Here is a 25,673-nt window from a genome sequence, read left to right on the forward strand (position 1 = left end):
CTTGAATAATTTTGAATTCTGAAACCCAACCAAATAGGGTTGACCATGCATCACTGATTTACTTTAATTTGACTTTCATGCTTTCATTAATATTTCAAATGAACTTACAAACACCCATCATCCATCCTCCTCCTCAATAAGGTTATTATTCATCATACATTTCTAATCAATTTTCTAGAAATCAAAATTATTCCAGATTAAAATAATCCTTGTTCAAAAATATTTCCAGGCTTTTTTCATGAATAACAAGAAATATATATTTTCTTAAAATAAATTTTAGGATAGATTTATTTAACCTAAATATCATTAATATAGATACATTTATTGCTACAAAAAAAGGGTGACAAAAACAGGGCAAACATACCCAGGGGAACATGTAAATTGGGGAATCAGACTTCTGCTAACTCAGTTCAGCAACTTTGGTTGCAGATGAGGCAAAATATTCCCAACAAGATGAACATGTTTAAAAAGTTCCCAGTAGATGAGACCACAATTAGTTTCAACAACTTTAGCTACAAATTAGAGAAAAAAATAGAAAAACACTAATTTCAAACATTCATAAAACCGTAATATTGAAATTATGGTTTGCTATTAGAAGTCAGTTTGGTTCAAGTTTGTTAAATTAAGCATTGCTGATGTATTAGTGGCTTGCAAATCAATCATTCAACTAACGGGGAATCTGTATTCATACAACAGTTACACATGTATGATTGATTATGTAAATCAAGAATTTGTATAGTAACAGTATTTATCAAATTAAAAATGTAAGAAAATGGGTCATTAAATTTTATTCTCGATATGATCATGTATATTTAATGTATTCCAAAGTATCTTTTACTTGTATCATATACCGATTATTCACATCATTTACTTGTATTTGTTTTTACTATGTCTTATTCGTAAAATATCAATAGTATGACTATGCCATATGTCAATCACTTATATATTGTAAAAATGTATGTATGTATTTATGCACTGTAGCTTGAACACCAAAAAGATCAATAAAAAAAAAAAAGAAAATGGGTCAAAGTGGTGAACATGATTTAAACACCTTAAATGACCCTTGTTTTTACAAAATTAAATCAGACAGGGACAAATACACAAACCCCAAAACATAATCCCTCCTCCTATATATTGTAGGGGTACCAATCCAATTAATTTTTTGGCTTTATTGGACCTTTTTATTATCTTTTTTATCAATCTCCAAAATAAGTACATATATGAGTTCTTTTTTTTAGGATTTTTGTAGGAATGGTTACATGAAACAATGGTTTCAGCACAGAAATAGTTTGGTCAGAAATTAATGACAATGGCTTATACATGTACAAAGCTTGGAGGCAGAAGTTTGTGTGGTACAAAAATACCTTTTAAGGACTTTTAACCATTTCTAATATAAATAAAGTTAATATAAAATGAAATAATATGCTCCCTCTCTCTATCAAACAATTACATACATATATTAACAGAAGTTATCACAGATATATGAAATCATTAAAATTATCAATTCTATAACTATAATTTAAAGGATTTATTTTTATGAAAATCAGAAATACTTTTTCTACTAAGCAACTACTCAAACAACACAAAGATAGATATGATTCTAATGCAATTTGGATGTAACAATTTTTTTCATTGGCTAACAGTTGCCGTCAAATCCATAGTTGACCAGGCGTAACTAAGGAGAGACCAGCCATTTTGAATTGATGAATCAACAAATGTTCGATTACTACTATATAATCAAAAATAAAACAACACCTACCTCGAATTTGCCGTTTTAATGTAATTTTATCCAAATTTGAAGCGTACAGGTAACGAAACAACCTCCAGTTTGTATGTTTTCGTTTGTATGACGTCACGTTTAGCCATGACGTCTTTGTGTCAAAATTATTCATAACGTTTCGCGGATTTTTTTTTATTTGACAAATTTAGACATTTTTTCAAGTTTTATCGTATTTTTTTCTTTTTTGTTTTTTAATGCATTAGAATCGGAATAACAGTACTGTAGTTGAAGAGTTGCCAACGTCAATTATCGCCAGTAAAACTGCATTTGCGACCGTCAAATCTACAATTGACGGTGGCAACTCTTCAACTACAGTACTGTTATTCCTTAATTATAAATCTTTAATAAAACATAAAGTTCACCTTCATCATTTGTGTCATCAAGGCTGTTAATCCATAGATTGTAAAATAGGGGCGGACAATGAATTATATGTATATACACTGCAAGGTTGACTTTAAGAATACAAATATAAATAATAGATAGACAAAGTATCTTTGGTTAGGGTCAAACATTATTTTATGTGTTTTTGGTTTCTGAACTGTTTGTTTTGATCACTTTTATATTTCTAATTTTCAAAACTGCAATGATTTTAAAAGATTGACATCCTGAATGTATTGAATTAACCTTCTAAATAGTAAATTTCAATTATGTGTGTAATCTCCCCAAAAACTACACAGGCAAGGACCATGTTTCAAAAAATAAAATAAAAGGTGCAAAAAGACATAATAAAGGTAAGATTCTGAGAAAAGTTAGTTAAATTCTTTTAAGTTGTAATGGGGGAGCTGTGGATATACATTTGTATATAAAATAGATGGCTTCCAGATAAAAAAAATCACTTACTAAGGGAGCCACAAAAAAATTTGTAGCAAAACAAATAATGTGCACAATAACACTATTTAATGAAGATTCTGAAGATGATTCATCAAACTAAGTTTTAAGAAGGAAACAAGTGAAAACAAATGTGTACTGAAGTGTGCAGATATAACAAAGCATAAGTCATGTGGTTTTACGATGAAGTAAACCCAACAATCATTGGGATGAAGAAAGGAAAACAGAATTGGAGAACATATTACGAAGTTCTGTCAAGACAAGTGCAGATACCAAATTGGTATTGAGGACTAATGAACTGAGACAAACTAACAGCTGAATTGACTCCTCATCACAACCACCAGGAAGTAGGGGTAATAAAAAAGGAATACTTTGAAAGATATATCAATGTAAAATTATGAATATTGTACTTACAAAATATATTTTTTTTATAAATCAGCAATTGGTTAATAATTAATGTAAGCAAATACTAAAGGAAAATACACATACATGTACATTGATTGTTATTAGCATTATATCTGTATTCATGTCAATTATATTGTAAACTAATACTTAAATTTAATCCAATACTGTGGATAGGCTTGTGTGTCATTAAATATGACATATTCTACAACTGGGGTATATTTAGCATCTGTTGCAGAGTCATAGTTTAACATAGTTCCATCTGGTCGTACAGGTAGTACACTCATTCCTTTTTTGCCTTTACAAGACACACCTGTTAACACGTTACAAAGGTAAATATTATGGTCACCAGTGCCAGAAACTTTAGCCAGCCAGTTTCTAGCTGAATATGAGGCATCTGCTGAGAAATATACTCCATCGCCCCAATATGCATCCCCTGGAAGAAAATAATGTTCTTTTGAGACAAAATGTATTTTTTTATTTTAATTATATTTGCATCTCAACATTTGTTGAACTACATCAGGTTGTTGAAAAATATGAAATGTCATCTATGTTGTATGAGGCAGACTTTATACAGGAGCTAATAAAAAAGGAATGAAATTTCTTGTTCTGTTATATAGATGATGGTATCACACTTACATGTCAAAGTTTTGATGCTGCGCAGATTGCATTTATATATATATATATATATATCTTAATTATTAAATACCACAAATACAGTTAGTTTTGCTTCATTTTTTAATAAACACATAGAAATTTAAAATATCTATAATTTAGGACAAAAGAGTTGACTCCAATGAAACAATGTAAAACATTGAATTGCTCCTGCATATGGAGTATATTTTTTCCATTTGATACCTAATTCCAATAATTGCCTTTTCTATGAAAGTTTCCTTAATAGATGACTGCTGTTAACAAGGAAACAAGGGTTAAAAGTTTTAATTTTCTCGGTAATTATGATGCATTATTGTAACTGTAAAAAGTATGGATATTCTATGTTACAGACAACAATGGATTTATCGTACTTACTGCTATTGTCTGAGCAATAACTCCTGTTAAATCCATACATGTTGATACTAAGTATAGCACTATCTGATGTACCATGCCATAATTCTTGTTCATTTTTTGTTCCTTGTGGGTTGTGTTTTTCTATCAAAGCCTTCTTAGCTGCATACATGTGGTACAAACTTAAATTCTGAATTCTATTAATCTGTAATGTTTCAAATGATTAATGTTTAGAACAATGCATGATGTTTATAATAAATACAAAAGCAAAACATAAACTGGAGAATAATCTTCACACATATTTAATTCTTTTTAAAGGATTCAAAGTTTTAAAACTGTCATCGTTGTGAATACAATTTCTGAATACTGTGGATACATTATTTTTTTTGTATACCAATGTTGTGGATTTCATGGGTACAGGTAAACCACATATTAAAATGTTCTAATAATTAACAAATTTTCTTTATGCTTTGTATGTAGACATTGGCAAAACATATCCACAAAAATCCAAGTTTTCCTCAATACACCAAAATATATATCCGCGGACATAAATCAATCCGCAGTAATTTACTTATGTGATTATTTTATCATACATGCAAGAAACCTCTTGAAGACTATTTGACATTTTAGGCTTAAGATAAACATAAAGTCTTGAATGTTTTTAAGAATTACCAATTAAAGTAATTGACAATTTGTAGCTGGTGACAAGTTTTATTCTAGACATGAATTAATGAGTATTTTAATGAAGGGTATCCACTATCTTATTATTGACATTTTTATGCATGATAACAGAGCAATTTAAAACACCAAGTTTGCAGAAGAGATAAAAAAGGAATAGCGCTTAAAATCTTGTTCAGAATTTTGATCTAGGTACCAAAAAGTAAAAACATATAAATAATCTAAAATCAAGGGATACAATTTAAGAAAGTATATAAGATAATAATTTTTTTGGATCCATTTAGAGAGATACCCAGATCGATTTACGTGGAGATCAAAATCCATTTTAACAATCACGTTTATATATTTTTTTTCTCTCTGAAAGCCTTATAGAAAACATATATGATATAAACATTGGCAATAGCTACAGATCAGACCATTCACAAATTAATTTAAAAAAAAATATATTAGCACAGTTGAGCAATAAGCAGTGCTTGTTTATGGCAGGGAAACCTTACACAATATTATTGATGATTTTGATATTGAATTAAGGAATGACAGTACTGTAGTTAAAGAGTTGCCACCGTCAATTGTAGATTTGACGGTCGCAAATGCAGTTTTACTGGCGACGCGGAGCGGAGACAGTAAAACGGAGATTTGCGACCGTCAAATCGAAATTGACGGTGGCAACCCTTCAACTACAGTACTGTTATTTCGATTATTATGCATTACAAAAAGAAAAAAAAATACGATAAAACTTGAAAAAATGTCTAAATTTGTCAAAAAAAAAAAAATCCGCGAAACTTCATGAATAATTTTGGCACAAAGACGTCATGGCTAAACGTGACGTCATACAAACGAAAACTTACAAACTGGAGGTTATTTCGTTACCTGTACGCTTCAAATTCGGATAAAATTAAATTAAAACGGCAAATTCGAGGTAGGTGTTGTTTTATTTTCGATTATATAGTAGTAATCGAACATTTGTTGATACAACAATTCAAAATGGCGGGTCCATCCTTAGTTACGCCTGGTCAACTGTGGATTTGACGGCAACTGTTAGCCAATGAAAAAAATTGTTACATACAAATAACATTAGAATTTACAATCAGTGACCAATTACCTGTTGAAAACTTCCTCAATGAGGTCAGAGGTAAGACAATTTTAAAGTGGACATACATTAAAAGGGAAAGGGTAAAACAGGAAAACAAACTTACAGAAGAAAAACAAAAACTGGAACAAAATACAAAAACTGAGGACAATTTAAATGTAATAGAGATTCAAAAATGTCATCATAGAATTTTTGCGTGAAAACAAGCCAGTTAACGGTCAATATATTTTGTCTAGAACCAAGCGGACTGAAGGAGAAAAGAGAGACCAACTTATTATATTTGAAAACTAGAAACAATAGAAATAAAACTATTAAAAAATACTATGAGAAGTTTTACAGAAGACAAGGGTGTATTTTGTCATTTTACAAATTATAACCTCTATACAAATTTGGTACATGTTATAACCTTTACATAATCACAACTTGTACACGACATATATATCTCGTAGCTAGTGCTCCTTTAACAAAATTAGGCTTGTTTTTTCTTTTCATCATTAAACTAAGAAATTGTAATATATAAAAACAAAGGGTGGTGTTTTCAAATTGCCACTTAGACAACTATCCAAGACAAAAGGGAACAGACATGAACAAAATTATCACCGCATGGACTTAATACATACTTTAGTCAATCATTTTTCGAACATAAAATCTTAATATAAAAATCAACGACAATTAGGTACGTATATCAAAACTGGAATATATTTTTAACGTTAATGTTTTGCCGCAGACAAATATAAGTCCACCATTTTGTAATACATTGTTGTTTATTGTCTTCATACCAGGTAAATATATATAATTCTAACATGACGTCCTTCAAACGCTTTGAGAAGACACCCGTAGAAAAAAATGAATATATTGCATTGGCTGTTCCGATCGTACTCCCACGTCGTATGTTTTTTTTTATGAATGAAGTACACGACGTCATAGAATGATGACGTAATGATTTAAGCATTTTACGGGAAAATACACCCTTCTTCATCACAACAAGGAAACGTTAACAAAGGATGATAAAATGTGGTATAAGCTTATTTTTTATACATAGAAGACATATAAGTAATTTATAATTAAAATTCATCAAAATCTAACTAAATACGTTATTGTAAATGGTTTGAGCATGTCGCGTATTCGGTTTGCTCTGTTCTTTTACGCCAATCTATAAGTGCGTTTAATTTATGGGAACGGCAAATATTTGCCTCAACCTAAAGCGCTTCGATTCAAACGAATTGCCGTATTTATCCTATTAGAATCGAAATAATTCATGGGGGCTTGAATATATCTAGATTTTACCATGGGTTATCGCTCAGGGTAAAATATTTGTCATAAAGGGCCAACCCGTGGTAAAATCACGATATATTCAAGCCCCTGAATTATTTCTTAAATATTTATCAACAAACAATCTAATTTTTTTATCTTGGAAAAGAGTTTTATATTAGGTAGATAGTTATCAAAGGTACCAGGATTATAATTTAGTACGCCATACGCGCGTTTCGTCTACATAAGACTCATCAGTGACGCTCATTTCAAAATATTTATTAAGCCAAACAAGTGTGTTGAAGAGCATTTGGGATCCAAAGCGTTCCATTACCTTAGAGTCAAGATGCCTGTCGTTAATAACAAGTATGTTTTCTGTCCTCTCGAATGATGTTCACGTCAGTAGCAAGATCGCATTTTTATAGTCAATACAGTTGGTGTTTTTTAACATACCCAGCATGAATTTTCTTTGTAATTATATGTGAATGAGTTTTTTTATTTTCACGAAATATGAGATATTTACAAGAAGGATCAAGAAAAAAAACAAGTCAGGAATATGACAGTTCTTGTACATTCGTTTTGATGCGTTTTGTAATATGATTTTACCATGTGATTAGGTAGCAATATACAGTTAGTAAAAAAACTTAAAATTGACACTCATAATTTTTTAACACCCTCTCTCCCCTCCTGTCTAACAAAGAAGGCTGTATATGTGTGTTATGCATGTATATACTTATAGAAAGAGAATCTTCCATAGATTTGATTTCTTATGGTCATCAGGGTAAAATATAATTCCTTTTGGGTGTAACCATGGTAACAATTTGCATTTCTTAGATACAAAATATAGCAAAAAAGGGGAGTGAACATGTCACAAAAGTCTCCAAAATTTGGTCTCAAGGAAAATTTCAATCAATTACAGTGATACCTTTCCCGAATCCATAGGTTTATATCTATCATGTGGTCCCAAAAAAATTCATATGCATTTCTGCTCGTTTTTTCATAAATTTGAATTGAAAAGATCGAGCGGAAAATCTTTGTTGATAAACACTACCATAATTTATGGACCTATACGGATAGGAAAATACGGACTATCAATCATATAAATGGCATGTAAAACAGGTTAAAAACAATCTAAGTGTTCATATAAACCCACTAAGAAGGCTATATTATTCTTCAATTGTCCCAAAATCAATTTAATTGAACAAAAACTTTCACATTTAAAAAATTCACAGGTGCCATAATGCGAAACTAAACATCTAACTGTGTATTGCTACCTTATGGACTTTCCGAATTGATTTTCCTTTAAGTTCAATATTTTTGTGTCTTTACTTTTTACCCGTACTTTCTGTAAAATAAAACAATAAGAAAGTTTAAGTGTCCTCATACCCAGTAAGTATAATTTATGAAAGTATATATGCAATGGATCCAACAATTATGGTGTTCTGATTGGTTTAACGCCGTCATGTGGTGATCCCCTATGTATCCGTGTGGGGTAAGTAAATACCATAAGGGTTCATGACGTCACGTATTTTGTAAATAGTGACGTCATCTATTGAAATTGTTGTTATACGTTGTTTGTTATCCTACAAAACACGACAAGAAAAGTCCTACATTCGTTTAATTCCTTATACGTTTCACTAATGACCCCCTACGGATCATAGAGAGTGAGAAAAATACATAAGGCCTCATCCGCAATGGAGTTTGCTATTAAACCCCTATTCAGTTTGCTATTAAACATTTATTGATCCAGCGATCATAGTATCGAACCATAATAATGTACTTATAATAGTATGTTTACACAGTTTTGCATAGATTAGTGCAAAAGTTGTCTGTATCGATGAATCGTTTAATGAAAAGAATTTATACATCATTATAAAGTCAAAATGCAGAAATCGATGGAAAAATAAAGGTTGGCAGGTAGGTGAAACTTACATAAATGAAAAGATAAATGAAAAATGAACAGATTGACGCCCGATTTATATCATTCCAAGGCCGTCAGTTGGCACCAGAAGCGATGAAGCAGCGCGTCTTTTTTGGGTGGGCAAATATCCACTTTGTGATATGGGACGAGCTCTGACGTCCCACGGCTCCAGCTTGTCTGTAAAAACAGCCGTTGAACGTCACAGTAATCTCGGACTACTAAGACAATCAAGTTAAGGATATCACACAAGAATTTTTATGGTCGCCATCATGAGCTGATCGGCCAGTATGATAAAAGTGTGTCAGAAAGCATATCTGATATTCTTCCTCAGTCATAATTACCTTCCATCATTACCGAACTGAACAATGAAATAACACGACCGGTGCCGTATACGGTGCAGAAAAAGCTTAACCTTCCGGAGAACCTGATGTCACTCCCAGTTTAAGTGGAGTTTGTGTTGTTTATTAATTATGATTGATAACTGTTGACGAAATGTCCTTTGGTTTTGTGCGTCTTTGTTTACTGCTTGGTTTTGATTGTGATTGTCTTTCTATCCTGGAACAAATTAGTTATTACGTCCCTGTAACAAATAAGATGGTTTTTTCCTAGTTTAAGACAGTTCTATCCATACAAGTGTTTTGACAGTTTCGGAGAGATGTTTCCAGATCAGTTATGACAGTTCCTTCAAAATCAGTTCTTAGGAGGTCTAATCAGATCAGTTTTGGGCAGCTTTAATCAGATCAGTTCTGGAAAGTTCTTTCCAGATCAGTTCTGTCGTATCAGTTCTATCGAGAACAGTTTTAGACAATTTTATACACATCAGTTTTGGACAGTTCTAATCAGATCATATTTGGACAATTTTATTAAGATCAGTTTTGGACAGTTCTAATCAGATCAATTTTTGCCAGTTCATTCCAGATCAGTTCTGAACAGTTATAATGAGATTATTGTTAGCCAGTTCTAATCAGATCAGTTTAAAACAGTTGTATCCAGATCAGTTTTGGACAGTTCTTTCCGGATTAGTTCGGTACAGTTCGATTCAGATCAGTTTTGGACAGTTTTATCAAGATCAGTTTTGGACAGTTCTTTACATTGGTTCTGTACAGTTCGATTCAGATCAGTTCTGGACAGTTTTATCAAGATCAGTTATGGACAGTTCTTTGAAGATTAGTTCTGGACAGTTTTATCCAGATCAGTTTTGGACAGTTCTTTCAAGATCATTTTTGGACAGTTTATCCAAATTTTGTGTGGACAGTTATAATCAGATCCGATTGGGACAAGTTTATCCAGATCAGTTTTGGACAGTTAAATCCAGATCAGTTTTGGACAATTTAATCCAGACCATTTTTGAACATTTCTTTCCGCATAATTTTTGAGAGTGCTATCTATATCAATTTTGGACAGTTCTCTCCAGATCAGTTTTGCACAATTCTTATCATTTTAGTTCTGAACAAATGTAATCAAATCAGTTTTTGACAGTTGTATCCAGATAAGTGCTGGACAGTTCTAATCAGATCAATGTTTTGATAGTTCTACAACAAAATAAATTCAGATAGCTATTTCATAACTGGTGTCATGGCATTATATCAGGATTTGTTAAAGATTTTAGGACTACTATGTTTATTTAACTATTTATTTCTACATATGTATTACTGAAAAATTATCACACCAGAGTTTTCGTTATCACAAACTTATCAAAACATTTACTAAATTTTATCATCGGTACAATTAAGGACATCATTCGTTAAAAGAACTCAACATGTAGACATCTTATACGTCCAGATATTTCATATCCAATCTTTTGTGGTAATATTCTTTACAAGCTAGAAAAATGTCAGTATGCACTTCAAAAGGTAGCAAAACCTTTAAACAGACTTATCAAGAAGAGATATAGTTACGATACTATTATCAGGCGATAAAAGGTTGCATATTTTGACTTCGATATTGATTCATTTATAGGGTCTTTGCATCGGAATTAAACATATCTAATCTAAAACCAGTTGCTGGTATGACACGGGTTATTCTCTTCACATAAATTGTATGATGGTATCATACTAAATCCCTAACGGGAGGGATTGTGCTTAATATTTATATGACGAAAACATAATATTTTAATCAGTTTAATTGAGGTCTGCAGCTGGCATGTCAGTTACTGCTAGTAGTACTTTGTTAATTTATGTATAATTGTCATTTTATTTAGTATCTTTTGTAACCTGTTCTGGCATAGGGCTCGGACTTCTCTTAAACTGAGTTTTACTATGCGTATTGTTGTGCGTTCTGTTTTTTTTATATTGGCTAGAGGTATAAGGGGGGGATTGAGATAAACCCCGCCGAACTTTCACGGTTGTCCCATGTCAAGAGCCTCTGGCCATTGATGATGGTTTTCTTTAGAAAACAATCCAAACTTTTCTGATCAGTTTAATTAATCAATTTCCCACCCTCAGTAGCAATATAAAAACTTCATTCACCTGAATATATGATATATTTTCCTATCTTATCCGAAATACAATAGATTGCAGCTGCTACCCCATTATTCAACGAACGTCAATAGTGTCTCAACAAAATGCTCTTGAACCAGGGTAACGTCAAAGAACGTCTCGTTCTTTAAAAAAAAAAGATTATTGGAAGATACGAAGACCTTGTCTATAAATATACCGTATCAACTTCACAAATGATAAATGATAATCCTGAAGTATAGATTCTAGATACTCTTTATCATCTTCATTACGTGTTAAAGGGTTCCTTTATTTGTCTTTGTAAATTATTACTTTTACTGTTTAGTCTATTTTTGGTTATATTCGTTTGACGTTTATCATGTCTTAAGCAACTCTTCATTGTGTTTTTGTGCTTTGGCAATTTGTGTATTCTTGGCTTTCGATTTTGGTTATGTGCTTTGATTACATGTTTTGATAGATTTCTTTGTTTAAATAGTTGTTTTTTATAGTTATCAAGATTATGACACAATGTGAGAATTAAGAATGCAAATTTGGAATATGTTAAACAGACAAAACCCCGACCTGATAATAACCTATGGCTACTAATGGGTCTTCAACACAGCGGTAAAATCCCGCAACCAAAGATAGGCCTCACAAAGGACCACTAGCATTTACTTACATGCCAGCTCCAGACCTCAATCAGCTGATTGAAAGATAATTTCTTCATCATTGGAAAATCAGGCACAATCTCTCCCTTTAGGGGTGTAGTATCATATAACTCAGAGTAGCATGGTAGATATGTTTAATGACTTCACATAAGAGTACAACATGCTATTACAGATACATCTAATAAAAAGTCTTACAATGTCTTAAGTCTTTGTTTTTGGAATCATAAATTGTCTCCTTTAAACAATTTTAAAACTGTTCATCAATCATTATAATTCACTATTAATGTTATTGTATTTTTTCTTAACCATGTCTATTTTTTTTAAAGATAAAACAACTATTCTACTGAGTTTTGAATATAATAAATGACTAGATCTACTGATAAGAATGTATTAATAATATGACAACAATATTTCAGAATTTCACTAATTTGACATTTGATATCTTAGATTTTTCACTTGTTCCTAGAATTCACTTGATCTTATAAATTTTTCACTTGATATCTTAGATTTCACTTTCTTCACAACCTTATTGACATTTCTATATATTTAATCATATTTTATATGCACATATTTTTTGCTATTTTGCTTTCACTTATATTTCACACATTTTCTACACATAAATTTCCTTTCCTTCCAAATTTACACTAATTGAATTACTTACATAGTCATTATATTTGATCGACACTTTAACGTAACGGATCTTCCTGATCGTGTGCTTACAGATGGTCCAACGGATTTCCTTTCCATCCTTATTTTGAACGGGTTTGTTTATTTCTGTTGCTGGTTTGAAATTTTCAATGATAGGATCATGTCGGATCTCTTGTTGAGGTGTATTTACATACAAATGTTGTTCAACTTCAATTTCTGGTTGAAATGTTGCTTTTGTTGTGTTAAGATGTTTATGGTTTTATAAATATTTTGATATGAGCGTCACTGACGAGTCTTATGTAGACGAAACGCGCGTCTGGCGTACGAAATTATAATCCTGGTACCTTTGATAACTATTTTTCTTAGGCGAGTATCTCCAAGATTTTCAAATATATAGGATCTAGGTGTTTCATGTTTACGGCCAACCTTTCCTGGTGTTATCTGATTGTTGTGTTGAACCATAAATAAAGGCAACAGTAGTATACCGCTGTTCAAACTCATAAATCCATGGACAAAAAACAAAATCGTTATAACAAACTGAAACCGAAGGAAACGCATTAAATACAAGAGGAGAACAACGACACAACACTAAAATGTAACACACACAGAAACGGACCAAGCATCAGATAAATTCCCACGAGAATAACAAATATAACATCAAAACCAAATACATGAATTTGGGATAGACAAGTACCGTGACACGTCTTATCGCAATGTGAATTTACACTCAAAAGTAAGGAAAACGAACGACGCAACGTTAAAATGTAACACACACAGAAACGAACAATAATATAACAATGGCCATACAGGACATTTTTAAAAAAGGATAAAAATGGTGGGTTGAACCTGGTTTTGTGGCATGCCAAACCTCGCACTTTGATGGCGATGTTAAATATAACATGGAAATGACAACATAATATTACAGGAAAACAATAAAAATAAATAGGAGAACGTAACATTGAAATGACAATATAATATTACAGGACTTCAATACAAATAAATAGGAAAACGTAGTAGTCAAAGAAACACATGATTAATAGATAACAAAAAGCATCAGGTTTTAAATTTAATACGCCAAAAACGCGCCTTGTCCACACAAGACTCACCAGTGACGCCCAGATATAAAAGATCGAAAGTGAAAAAAGTACAAAGTTGTACAGTACTGAAGATCAAAAGTTGAAATAGGTTGTGTCAACTACGGCTATGTTTTTAATGGGATAAGGTCATCCTTATTATTTAGAACAATTAATGATATTGCAAACAGTAAATTTTATCAAACGAATATAAAAGATACTAGAACACACCCGTGATATCGCGGGTCCGTGACTGAATTAAAATACATTACTATGCGTTTGCCTTATTTTGGTATTGGTATTGTCATCTGAAAAAGTCATGCGGATTATAAGATGCACAGTTTTCTCTACTTTCAAAATCTTTCTGTTTGAACCCGTCGACCTGGAACCTATCAACTTTTGGTAATATTAATAATTTGGAAAACAAAAGTGCCTGGAATGGAGTATCTTTTACTCAACAGTATACAGCAAAATTCTAAATACACCGTTTGGTGGTGCACCTGTCAGATGCGGAACGTACAGATAAGGTAATAGGTAACAGGTGAATATACTATTGGTATCGGTGTCGGATTCGATCCGGAACTTATTAATTATTGGCAATATTAATTACGTGGAAAACAAAGGGGCCTGAAGGGATGTAATTTTTAATCAACACCATTGTACTATATTAGTTATATGTTAAGTTGAATTCTTTGATTCATCGTTTGTACGTGATGACGGCTGACAAATTGGACCTCGTAATTTTAGTTTAATAGATACATAATGAAACTAAAGTATTAACTAATTACAGAAACAATCGATTGCTAGCCATTTTGAATAATAATCAACTGTGTTTCATGGATTAATTGTAACATTTCTTTACGTAAACTTGTTGTCATTATAAGCTTTAATCCTTTGTACAATAGGTTATCGATGCAGGTAACTTCATTTCTAAACTACCAATACATTTTGAGATCTACTGGTAACTCTTCTTTTTTTCAGTGGCCATCCTTCATCGTTTATTTTCTTCATTTGTTGCCAAATTTCACCACTCTCTGTTTGTTTCTTAAACAGTTCATATTTCTCAGGTGATATTGGAAGATGAGCATTTAACTGAATTTCATGAATTTCTATATCTGGTACCAGTTTTTCTACTGTTTCCTGTAAGTAATTCTTGACAATGTATCTAAGACATACATAGATTTTCCAGGCTTATATCTTACGACTATCTCATACTTCTGAAGCTGTAGTACAAATCTTTGTAATCTTGGTGTTGCCTCATTTAGTTGGCTTTACAATTATTTTGATCTGAGCGTCACTGATGAGTCTCATGTAGACGAAACGCGCGTCTGTCGTATTAAATTATAATCCTGGTACCTTTGATAGCTATTAGTGGTTTACTAAACATGTATTCCAGTGGCTTATGGTCACTTTCTACTGCTACTTGTCTACCGTATACATAATAGTGGAAATTTTGACACCCAAAAACATAAGCCAAAGTCTCTTTCTCAATTTGAGCATATCTTTGTTGAGTAGGTGCTCTTGATGCATAGCCAATAGGTTTGTCATTTTGGAGTAACACAGCACCTTAGCATTTGGAGCTTGAAATAAAGTTCAATGTGAGTGGCTGTTTTTGGATCATGGTATGATATAATAGTAGCCATGTCTTTGAGTTTATTAAAACACGTGTCTTGTTCTTTTTCCCCAACACCATTCATTCTTTCTCCTAAAAGTACTCTTAGTGGAGCACTGACATCTGACATGATTGACAAAAGTTTATCGATTGCTAGCCATTTTGAATAATAATCAACTGTTAGTAAATCATGTTCTCCTTTGTATTGAAACAAATCAACTGCTAGTTTATATGAAGGTCTAACTGGAAGCTTTGGCGTTATCAAAGGTTCCTTGTTGTTAGTTTTCTTGCTGTTTATTGCGCATTTTTCTACAATGTCTTGTATATCGGACATCATTCCAGGCCAATACATGAACTCTCTGGCTCTGATTTTGCATTTAACGATTCCCATATGTGTGTCATGGATTAAATGTAGTTGTAACATTTTTTTACGTAAACTTGTTGGTATTATAAGCTTTAATCCTTTGTACAATATGTTATCAATGCAGGTAATTTCCTTTCTAAACTGTCAATACATTTTGAGATCTTCTAGTAACTCTTCTTTTTTTCAGTAGTCATCCTTCTTCATTTATTTTCTTCATTTGTTGCCAAATCTCACCACTCTCTGTTTGTTTCTTAAACAGTTCATATTTCTCAGGTGATATTGGAAGATGAGCATTTAACTGAATTTCATGGATTTCTATATCTGGTACCAGTTTTTCTACTGTTTCCTGTAAATAATTTTTGACAATGTATCTAACACATACATAGATTTTGCAGGCTTATATCTTACGACAATCTCATACTTCTGAAGCTGTAGTACAAATCTTTGTAAGCTTGGTGTTGCCCCATTTAGTTGGCTTTACAACTATTTTGATATGATGGTCACTGATGAGTCTCATGTAGACGAAACGCGTGTCTGTCGTATTAAATTATAAACCTGGTACCTTTGATAACTATTAGTGGTGTACTTAACATGCGTTCCAGTGGCTTATGGTCACTTTCTACTTTCTACCGTATAAATAATGGTGGAACTTTTGACATCCAAAAATAATAGCCAAAGTCTCTTTCTCAATTTGAGCATATCTTTGTTGAGTTGGAGTAGGTGCTCTCGATGCATAGCCAATAGGCTTGTCATTTTGGAGTAACACAGCACCTTAGCCTTTTGGGCTTGAAATAACGTTCAATGCCAGTGGCTGTTTTGAATCATGGTATGATAGAATAGTATCCATGTCGTCAGTTTATTAAAACTAGTGTCTTGTTCTTTTTCACAACACCATTCATTATTTTTTCTAAAAGTACTCTAAATGGAGCACTGACATCTGATATTATTGACAAAAGTTTACTGAGATAAGTAATAAAACCAAGAAATGTTTGTAGTTCTTTCTTTTATCTGTTTGTTTTCTTCATATTTTAACTGCACATACCTTTGCAGGGTCTGGTTTCAACCCATTTTTACTGATAATGTGTCCAACATATTCAACTTCATTTTTTTTTTCTCTCGGAAATAACATTTTGATTTACTTAGTTTCAAATTGCATTGTCTAGCTCGATCTAAAACTTTTTTCAGTCTTTCATAATTTTCGTGGATCCCCAAATCAGTATATCATCAACGATTGTTGACATTTGGGTCTTCCCTAATATTCATTGTTTGTAATAGTCTTTGAGAAAGCTCATAAGTTCTTGCTATATCTAAGGCTTTCTCTAATGTAAATTCTGACCCTTCATTAATTAATTTTTCTCTATTTTTAGATGATTTTTTCCAAAAATTATCCTATCTGTGACCATTCTATCGGGATTTGCATACTGACAATCTTTTACCAAACTTTTAGATATTTTACAAATTCTTCGCAAGTTACATTTGTTTTTTGAAGTCTACATTGGAATTTATAACTTGAGAAAAACTTGGTTGGATCTGAGTTTAACATAAGCTTCAAAGTTTTCATAATATTTATCAATTTTTCTGGTCTTCAGCTGACATATCCCAAGTACTGTACACATTCCTGCTCTTTTCGCCAACCCATATCATAAGATAAGCGCATCTCTCGTCTCCCGGTTTCTTTTTTAACGGATATTATAACATAAATTCGCAATGCGTTTTAAATGCTTTCCAGGTCCCTGAGAGGTCCCCACTGTCCCAGTTCATACCGTTTATACCGTCAGCCATTTCACCTCGATGCGTTCGAAATTATTTTTTTCCTCAAATGTTTTTTTTTCTATTTATTATTCGATTTATTTTTCCTTATTTGGTTTCTATTTCTTTATTCGATTTGCATTTCTTCATTCGTATTCTATTTCCTTATTCGATTTTCATTTCCTTATTCAGTTACTTCTTCCCTATTCGATTTTCATTTCCTTATTTGATTTCTATTTCCTTATTCGGTTTTCATTACCATATTCGGTATCTATTTTTGTATTCAATTTTCATTTCATTATTCAATTTTCATTTCATTATTCAATTTTCATTGCCTTATTCAATTTTCATTTCCTTATTCAATTTTCATTTCCTTTTTCGGTTTCTTTTTCAATATTCAGTGTCTATTTCCTTATTCAGTTTCTTTTCCTTATTCAGTTTTCATTTCCTAATTCGGTTTTTATTTCCTTATTCAGTTTTCATATCTTTTTCTGTTTCTTTTTCCTTATTCGGTTTACATTTTTCTTTTTCAATTTTCATTTCCTTATTCAATTCCATTTCCTTATTCAATTTTCAATTCCTTATTCAGTTTCTTTTTCCTTATTCGGTTTCTATTTCCTTATTCGATTTTAATTCCCTTATTCGGTTTCTTTTTCCTGATTCGGTTTCCTTTTCCTTCACATCCTAGACAGGTGTTTAACAATCAAGAGCTTGTATCGCTCACCTGACTCTACTTGGGTTTTGAAATCATACAAAAAAAACAACAAATTGGCTACAAATTAACAACACTTGACCAGCACCTGATTAGGAAAGGAGCATTCATGCTATATTTGGTCTTATTCAATTCAGTGGTTCTCTAGAAGAAGTCATTGTTATACATTTCCAATAGAATCCTGTGTTAAACTAAGTCCCCCGCTGGTGGCCATCTTGGATGACGGATCGGCTATAAAGTAACAAACTTCGACAGCACCTCACAAGGAGCATCCATGCTATGTTTGGTTTCATTCCATTAAGTGGTTCTTTAATATAAGTCATTTGTATGCATTTCTCGTAGGGTCCTTTGTTAAACCAATTAACCCCACTGGCGGCCATCTTGGATGTTGGATCGGTGACAAAGTAACAACACTTGGTCAGCATCTCATAAGGAACAGTAATGCTGTATTTGGTTTCATTCCATTCAGTGGTTCTCTACAGAAGACATGTGTATCCATTTCCCGTAGGGTCCTATGTTAAACTAAGTCCCCATCTTTGATGATGGATCGGCTACAAAGTAACAACTCTTGGTCAGCACCTCATAAGGAACATTCATACTATGTTTGGTTTCATTCCATTCAGTGGTTCTCTAAAATAAGTCCTTTGTATGCATTTCCCGTAGGGTCCAATGTTAAAATAAGTCCCCCGCTGGCGGCCATCTTGGACGATTGATTGGCTACAAAGTAACAACGATTGGTCAACACCTCACAAGCAACATGCATGGTCTGGTTGGTTTCATTCCATGCACTGGTTTTCTAAAAGAAGTCATGTGTATGCATTTTTCATAGGGCATTCATACTATGTTTGGTTTCATTCCATTCAGTGGTTCTCTAAAATAAGTCCTTTGTATGCATTTCCCGTAGGGTCCAATGTTAAAATAAGTCCCCCGCTGGCGGCCATCTTGGACGATTGATTGGCTACAAAGTAACAACGATTGGTCAACACCTCACAAGCAACATGCATGGTCTGGTTGGTTTCATTCCATGCACTGGTTTTCTAAAAGAAGTCATGTGTATGCATTTTTCATAGGGTTCTATGTTACACTAAGTCCCCTTCCTGCGGCCATCTTGGATGATGAATCAGCTACAAAGTAGCAACACTTGGTCAGCACCACATAAGGAACATTCATGCCATGTTTGGTTTCATTCCATTCGGTGGTTCTCTATAAGAAGTTCAAAATGTAAAAAGTTTACGCCGACGACGACGGACGACAGACGCCAATGAGAAAAACTAACTTGGCCCATGGGGCCAAGTGAGCTAAAAATAAATTAACAAATACACTGTGTTATGTATAATCTATAATTTAAAAAATCAAATTTACTTTTATAGCATTTTAATATAAACATTGATGCCTAATGAATGGGTACTTTGATTTGTAAGTTGTTGGGAAAATGTGAGAACAATTTTATACATGAATCTCATTTGATGTGACTGTCATACAAGTGAGAGGTTTAGCTAGCTATAAAACCAGGTTCAATCCACCATTTTCTACATTTGAAAATGCCTGTACCAAGTCAGGAATATGACAGTTGTTATCCATTCGTTTGATGTGTTTGGACTTTTGATTTTGCCTTTTGATTTTCCTTTTTGAATTTTCCTCGGAGTTCAGTATTTTTGTGTTTTTACTTTTCACGTATAGGAGATACATATGAAAAGGAATAAAATTGAGAAAGGGAATGGTGAATGTGTCAAAGCGACAACAACCCGACCCTAGAGCAGACAACAGCCGAAGGTTACCAATGGGTCTTCAATATAGCGAGAATTCCCGCAACCGTAGGTGTCCTTCAGCCGGCCCCTAATAAATATGTATACTTATACAGTAATAATGGACGTCATACTCCGAATTATATACAACAAACTAAAATTTAAAACATACAAGACTCACAAAGGCAAGAGGCTCCTGACTTGGGACAGGCCCAAAATTGCGGCGGGGTTAAACATGTTTATGAGATCTCAACCCTCCCCCTATAGCTCTAGCCAAATGTAGAAAAGTAAACGCATAACAATACGCACATTGAAATTCAGTTTAAGAGAAGTCCGAGTCCGATGTCAAAAGATGAAACAAAAGAAAATAAATAAAATGACTATAATACATAAATAACACCAGACTGCTAGCAGTTAACTGACATGCCAGCTCCAGACTGAATGAAACTGATTGAAAGATTATGTCTTCAGCATATGAATATCAAGCACAATCCCTCCCGTTAGGGGTTAAGTATCATACTATCATAAAATATATGAGAAGAACATAACCCGTGTCATGCCAACAACTGTTTTTTTTAGAAATAAATGTGTTTAATTCCGATGCAAAGACCCTATAAGTGAATCAATATTAAAGCCAAAATATGCAATCTTTAAAGACCTGACAACAGTGTCGTAACTATATCACTTTTTAATAAGTCTATTTAAAAGTTTTGTTAGTTTCAGAGATGAATACTGACATTTTTGTGCTTTATAAAGAATATTTCCATAACAAATAGGATGTGAAATACCTGATCGTATAAGATGTCTGCATGTTGAGTTATATTTACGAATTATCTCCTTATACCGGTGATAAAATTTAGTATGTAACTAAGACGTTGTTACATACACGAGCGAATCGTACAAGTTGAGATATATAAACAAATGATGGTGACAAGGGAACGTCACCATCTAAAAATGGATAATTAACAATAGGAAATGAAAAATCATTTCTTTTATCATAATTTTTTGTATTAAGCTGCCCGGTAATGATATAGATATCAAGATCGAGGATAGGACAATGGTCATTGTTAGTATTCGCTTTATTTTAGGTAAGTTCAACAGGATAAATTTCTTTAGTATAGTATCCATATATACAAGTCCATGAGAGAGAGATGAATGTGAAAATAAATTAAATGGAATAACATAATCACACAAAATATAACAAATTTCGGGAAGTTTTTGTTTGTACTCCAGTGTAAGTCTAATATTTGGGAATGAAATAATGGATTCAAGAAGTTAATTAAGGAATGACTTTTTGGTAAGATCTAACACCAGAGTACACAATCGGAAGTTTAAAGGTAAAAGAAGGTGGCTTTGGCTATAACAATTCACCAGAAAATGTTTTGAAATAGTTATTAATCGCAATGAATGAATTTTGATGAGTAATTAATCTGACAATTGCAATTTTATTTGGATTTAAACAACGTGTATACATATTATTACCTTAGTGACTCTGAATGTCCGTTTATTGAACTGGCTAACCCACTCTGGTCTCCCATTAAATACAGAAGTCAAAAACTTTTGTTCAACAGATTTATATTCTGGTGATGTGTTAGGAAGTGTTACCAGCTTGACATTTTCTGATCCTTGTTCATCCCATTCTGGTGGAGGCTCAAAATTGCCTCCATCTCCTGAAGAAAGGTATTATAACTACATTAATGTTATCATTGATATTAATGATTAAATTCATGTAAAAAGCAACTTGCAAAAAATACTATTTAGTACTTATCACAATTTTATCTGTATAAACATATCCCACAGGAAATGTTGAAGAATCATCACTTACAATGCAATATTCAATACTATTTCAATTGTCTAAAGATATATGTGCTCCTTGATCAAAATTGATTTTTGTATCCCGTTCGAAATGTAGCTGAAATAAATCATTGTCTTCAATTTAATAAAATCCCACAAAGAAATGTAAGATTGAGAATCTTTTCAGTTACCATGTAATTTAAATGTAATTTAAAACAAAACTTTCATAGACACATAACTCAAGCAAAAAGTATTGTTCAGCGCTCATTTTTAAACCCAACCAAGATAAATTTCATAAAAATCATTCAGGTCATTTGGAACAGTGCTTTTATTAAGACAATTTTTAGAGAAACAGTTTAACCCCGCAACCTTATTTATGTATGTGCCTGTCCCAAGTCAGGAGCCTGAAATTCAGTGGTTGTCGTTTGTTTATGTGTTGTATATTTGTTTTTCGTTAATTTTTTTTACATAAATAAGGCCGTTAGTTTTCTTGCTTGAATTGTTTTACATTTTATATCGGGACCTTTTAAAGCTGACTATATGCGGCATGGGCTTTGCTCATTGTTGAAGGCCGTACGGCGACCTACAATTGTTAATGTTTGTGTCATTTTGGTCTTTTGTGAATAGTTGGCAATCATACCACATCTTCTTTTTTATAGTTTAAACATATTGTATTTGTTACATTTCAGCGAATGGATTAGACACAAGTAAATCATACTCCATAATTCAATATAAATTACAATAATAGTAAACTATAATTGGAAATGCATATAAAGCTAACAGTTTATAGAATATAATACTTGCTATCATTGCCGTAAAAAGAAGAGAGAGAGAGAGAGAGAGAGAGAGAGAGAGAGAGAGAGAGAGAGAGAGAGAGAGAGAGAGAGTTTGAAAAGTTAAAAATATAATTATGTGATGATGATTTTAGTTATGATGATGTCCCGTACCAGTAACAATGGCGCTCTTTCGAGGCACAAGAAATCTGTTCGACCTTTTTCTGATATTTTGAACACAATTGAAAATTCAATTTCATTTTGTTTTTCCGAAAGCTCCACGTTTCCACACATTTATAGTTTGTTTCAAAACTAGTAAGTTTTCGGATAGCCAGTAAAGATAATTGAATAAGGTTTTTTTCTACAAGATGAGATATTTCTATTCCAATTAAAGGGCACACGAGAGATTTAGAGCAAAGTAATGTATTACAATGATTTTTATAATTGTTACAATAATGTTGACAGTTTTCTCAGTTCCAAACATTTATTAACATAAATTGCAACATTTTAATACCTCTAAGTTTTCATGAATAAAACGCCAATTAAATTTGGCACTTGTGCTGAACTTTTCAACATTTTTACAACCTATTAAAATATTATCATATTCTTTTCTTAACAGTTATAAAGGGGACATTGACATTTAAAATGTTTTTCGTCTTTAACTTTATCTAAGGTGCATGCATTTTTTACATAGTCTGTGTGATTTATCTATATAGGTTTTAGCATATCTATCTGTCTCTACTTCTTTTAGGGTGAGTGACCTTATTCTGATCTTGCACAGTGCTTGTCTATCTTTAAATTCTGTACCAAAAAAATGTTACAATGATTTTTACACATTTAGTTCGTTCTTATGTTGTACTGTTATGGTAGCAATACACAGTTAGAAGTTTAGTTTCGCATTATGGCCCCTGTGAATTTTTTAAATATGAAAGTTTTTGTACAATAAAATTGATTTTTAGGTAATTGAAGAATAATATAGCCTTCTTAGTGGGTTTATATGAACATTTAGATTGATTTTAACATGTTTTATAGGCCATTTCAATGATTGACAGTCCGTATTTTCCTATCCGTACCGTTCATAGGTCCATAAATTATTGTAGTGTTTATCAACAAAGATTTTGCGCTCGATCTTTTCAATTCAATTTTATGGAAAAACGAGCAGGAAGACATATGATTTTTTTTGGACCACTTGATAGATATAAACCTATGGATTCAGGAAAGGTATCACTGTAATTCATTGAAATTTTCCTTTAGACCAAATTTTGGAGACTTTTGTGACATGTTCACCCCCCTTTTTTGCTATATTTTGTATCTAAGAAATGCAGATTGTTGCCATGGTTACACCCAAAAGGGATTATATTTCACCCTTATGACCATTAGAAATCAAATCTATGGAAGATTCTCTTTCTACAAGTATATACATGCATAACACACATATAAAGCCTTCTTTGTTAGACAGGAGGGGAAAGGGGTGTTTAAAAATTATGAGTGTCAATTTTAAGTTTTTTTCCTAACTGTGTATTGCTACCTTATGGCATTTGACCAAGCAAATAATTGCCTTTTTTTCAGACAAACATACCACAAAACTATTGATATTTAGGTTATAGATACAATTCTAAGGAAGAAACAACCTTTAGTATGACAATGTATGTTAGTTTTGTTGTTTATTGTCCTTAGCAACCAATATAGACATTTTGACACATAGACTTGGTTCCGTAATTAATTGATACTTTATTGGCTACCCCTTGGAAAAGAAGATTGCGCGTTATGTAGAAACCTTAGAAGGGAACGCTTTATATTTTTTCATGTGACTTAATCAAATTTATTATTTTAGCAAGTATAAAGTCACAATTTAGCATGAATTCAGCCCAATTTTTTCCCCGCTGTTATAAATAAATTCAGTATTGACTAAATTTTAACCAAGGCCTTGGTATGGTAATACACAACAAAATTGACATTCTAGAGCTTTAAAATAGCTTTAACTTGTAAAAGTTGTCTACTGTTAAGGTTAATTTAGGTTTTTAAACAAGGAAAGCCAGGCTTAGAAGGTATAGTTTTAGAAAATTGACTAAAAAAGGAGAAAATGCACTTTGACATGGCATGTTTCATAAAATCACTTTTTTGTTGCATTTCAGTGTCAACTGCTAACCTTCATAAAATATTTATTTCTGAACCGATTTTCAAAACTAGCAGGCGAAAATGCTCGTTTTAACTAGTAGAAAACAGAAATCCATTTAAAGTGGAATTGGGAAAAAAAATGTTAATCCTTAAGGTAGCAATACACAGTTAGAAGTTTGGTTTCGCATTATGGCCCCTGTGAATTTTTTAAATATGAAAGTTTTTGTACAATAAAATTGATTTTTAGGTAATTGAAGAATAATATAGCCTTCTTAGTGGGTTTATATGAACATTTAGATTGATTTTAACATGTTTTATAGGCCATTTCAATGATTGACAGTCCGTATTTTCCTATCCGTACCGTTCATAGGTCCATAAATTATTGTAGTGTTTATCAACAAAGATTTTGCGCTCGATCTTTTCAATTCAATTTTATGGAAAAACGAGCAGGAAGACATATGATTTTTTTTGGACCACTTGATAGATATAAACCTATGGATTCAGGAAAGGTATCACTGTAATTCATTGAAATTTTCCTTTAGACCAAATTTTGGAGACTTTTGTGACATGTTCACCCCCCTTTTTTGCTATATTTTGTATCTAAGAAATGCAGATTGTTGCCATGGTTACACCCAAAAGGGATTATATTTCACCCTTATGACCATTAGAAATCAAATCTATGGAAGATTCTCTTTCTACAAGTATATACATGCATAACACACATATAAAGCCTTCTTTGTTAGACAGGAGGGGAAAGGGGTGTTTAAAAATTATGAGTGTCAATTTTAAGTTTTTTTCCTAACTGTGTATTGCTACCTTATGGCATTTGACCAAGCAAATAATTGCCTTTTTTTCAGACAAACATACCACAAAACTATTGATATTTAGGTTATAGATACAATTCTAAGGAAGAAACAACCTTTAGTATGACAATGTATGTTAGTTTTGTTGTTTATTGTCCTTAGCAACCAATATAGACATTTTGACACATAGACTTGGTTCCGTAATTAATTGATACTTTATTGGC

The 25,673-nt window shown here is 32.3% G+C and overlaps 1 protein-coding gene across 1 annotated transcript in view; it reads right to left on the bottom strand.

Annotated features, from left to right (window-relative positions):
• Positions 1 to 267: 267 nt before the first annotated feature.
• The window catches only part of LOC134714634 (protein mono-ADP-ribosyltransferase PARP14-like), a 110,466-nt gene continuing 85,060 nt past the window's right edge, over positions 268 to 25,673 (bottom strand). The window contains exons 6-8 of the mRNA XM_063576035.1: positions 21,444 to 21,631; positions 4,040 to 4,220; positions 268 to 3,446 (exon numbers count right to left, since the gene is read on the bottom strand). Coding sequence (XP_063432105.1) covers positions 3,154 to 3,446; positions 4,040 to 4,220; positions 21,444 to 21,631 — 662 coding nt within the window. The 3' untranslated portion in view covers positions 268 to 3,153. The remainder of the gene's footprint in view (positions 3,447 to 4,039; positions 4,221 to 21,443; positions 21,632 to 25,673) is intronic.

This window comes from Mytilus trossulus, chromosome 4 (assembly GCF_036588685.1).
Source record: "Mytilus trossulus isolate FHL-02 chromosome 4, PNRI_Mtr1.1.1.hap1, whole genome shotgun sequence".
NCBI lineage: Eukaryota > Metazoa > Mollusca > Bivalvia > Mytilida > Mytilidae > Mytilus > Mytilus trossulus.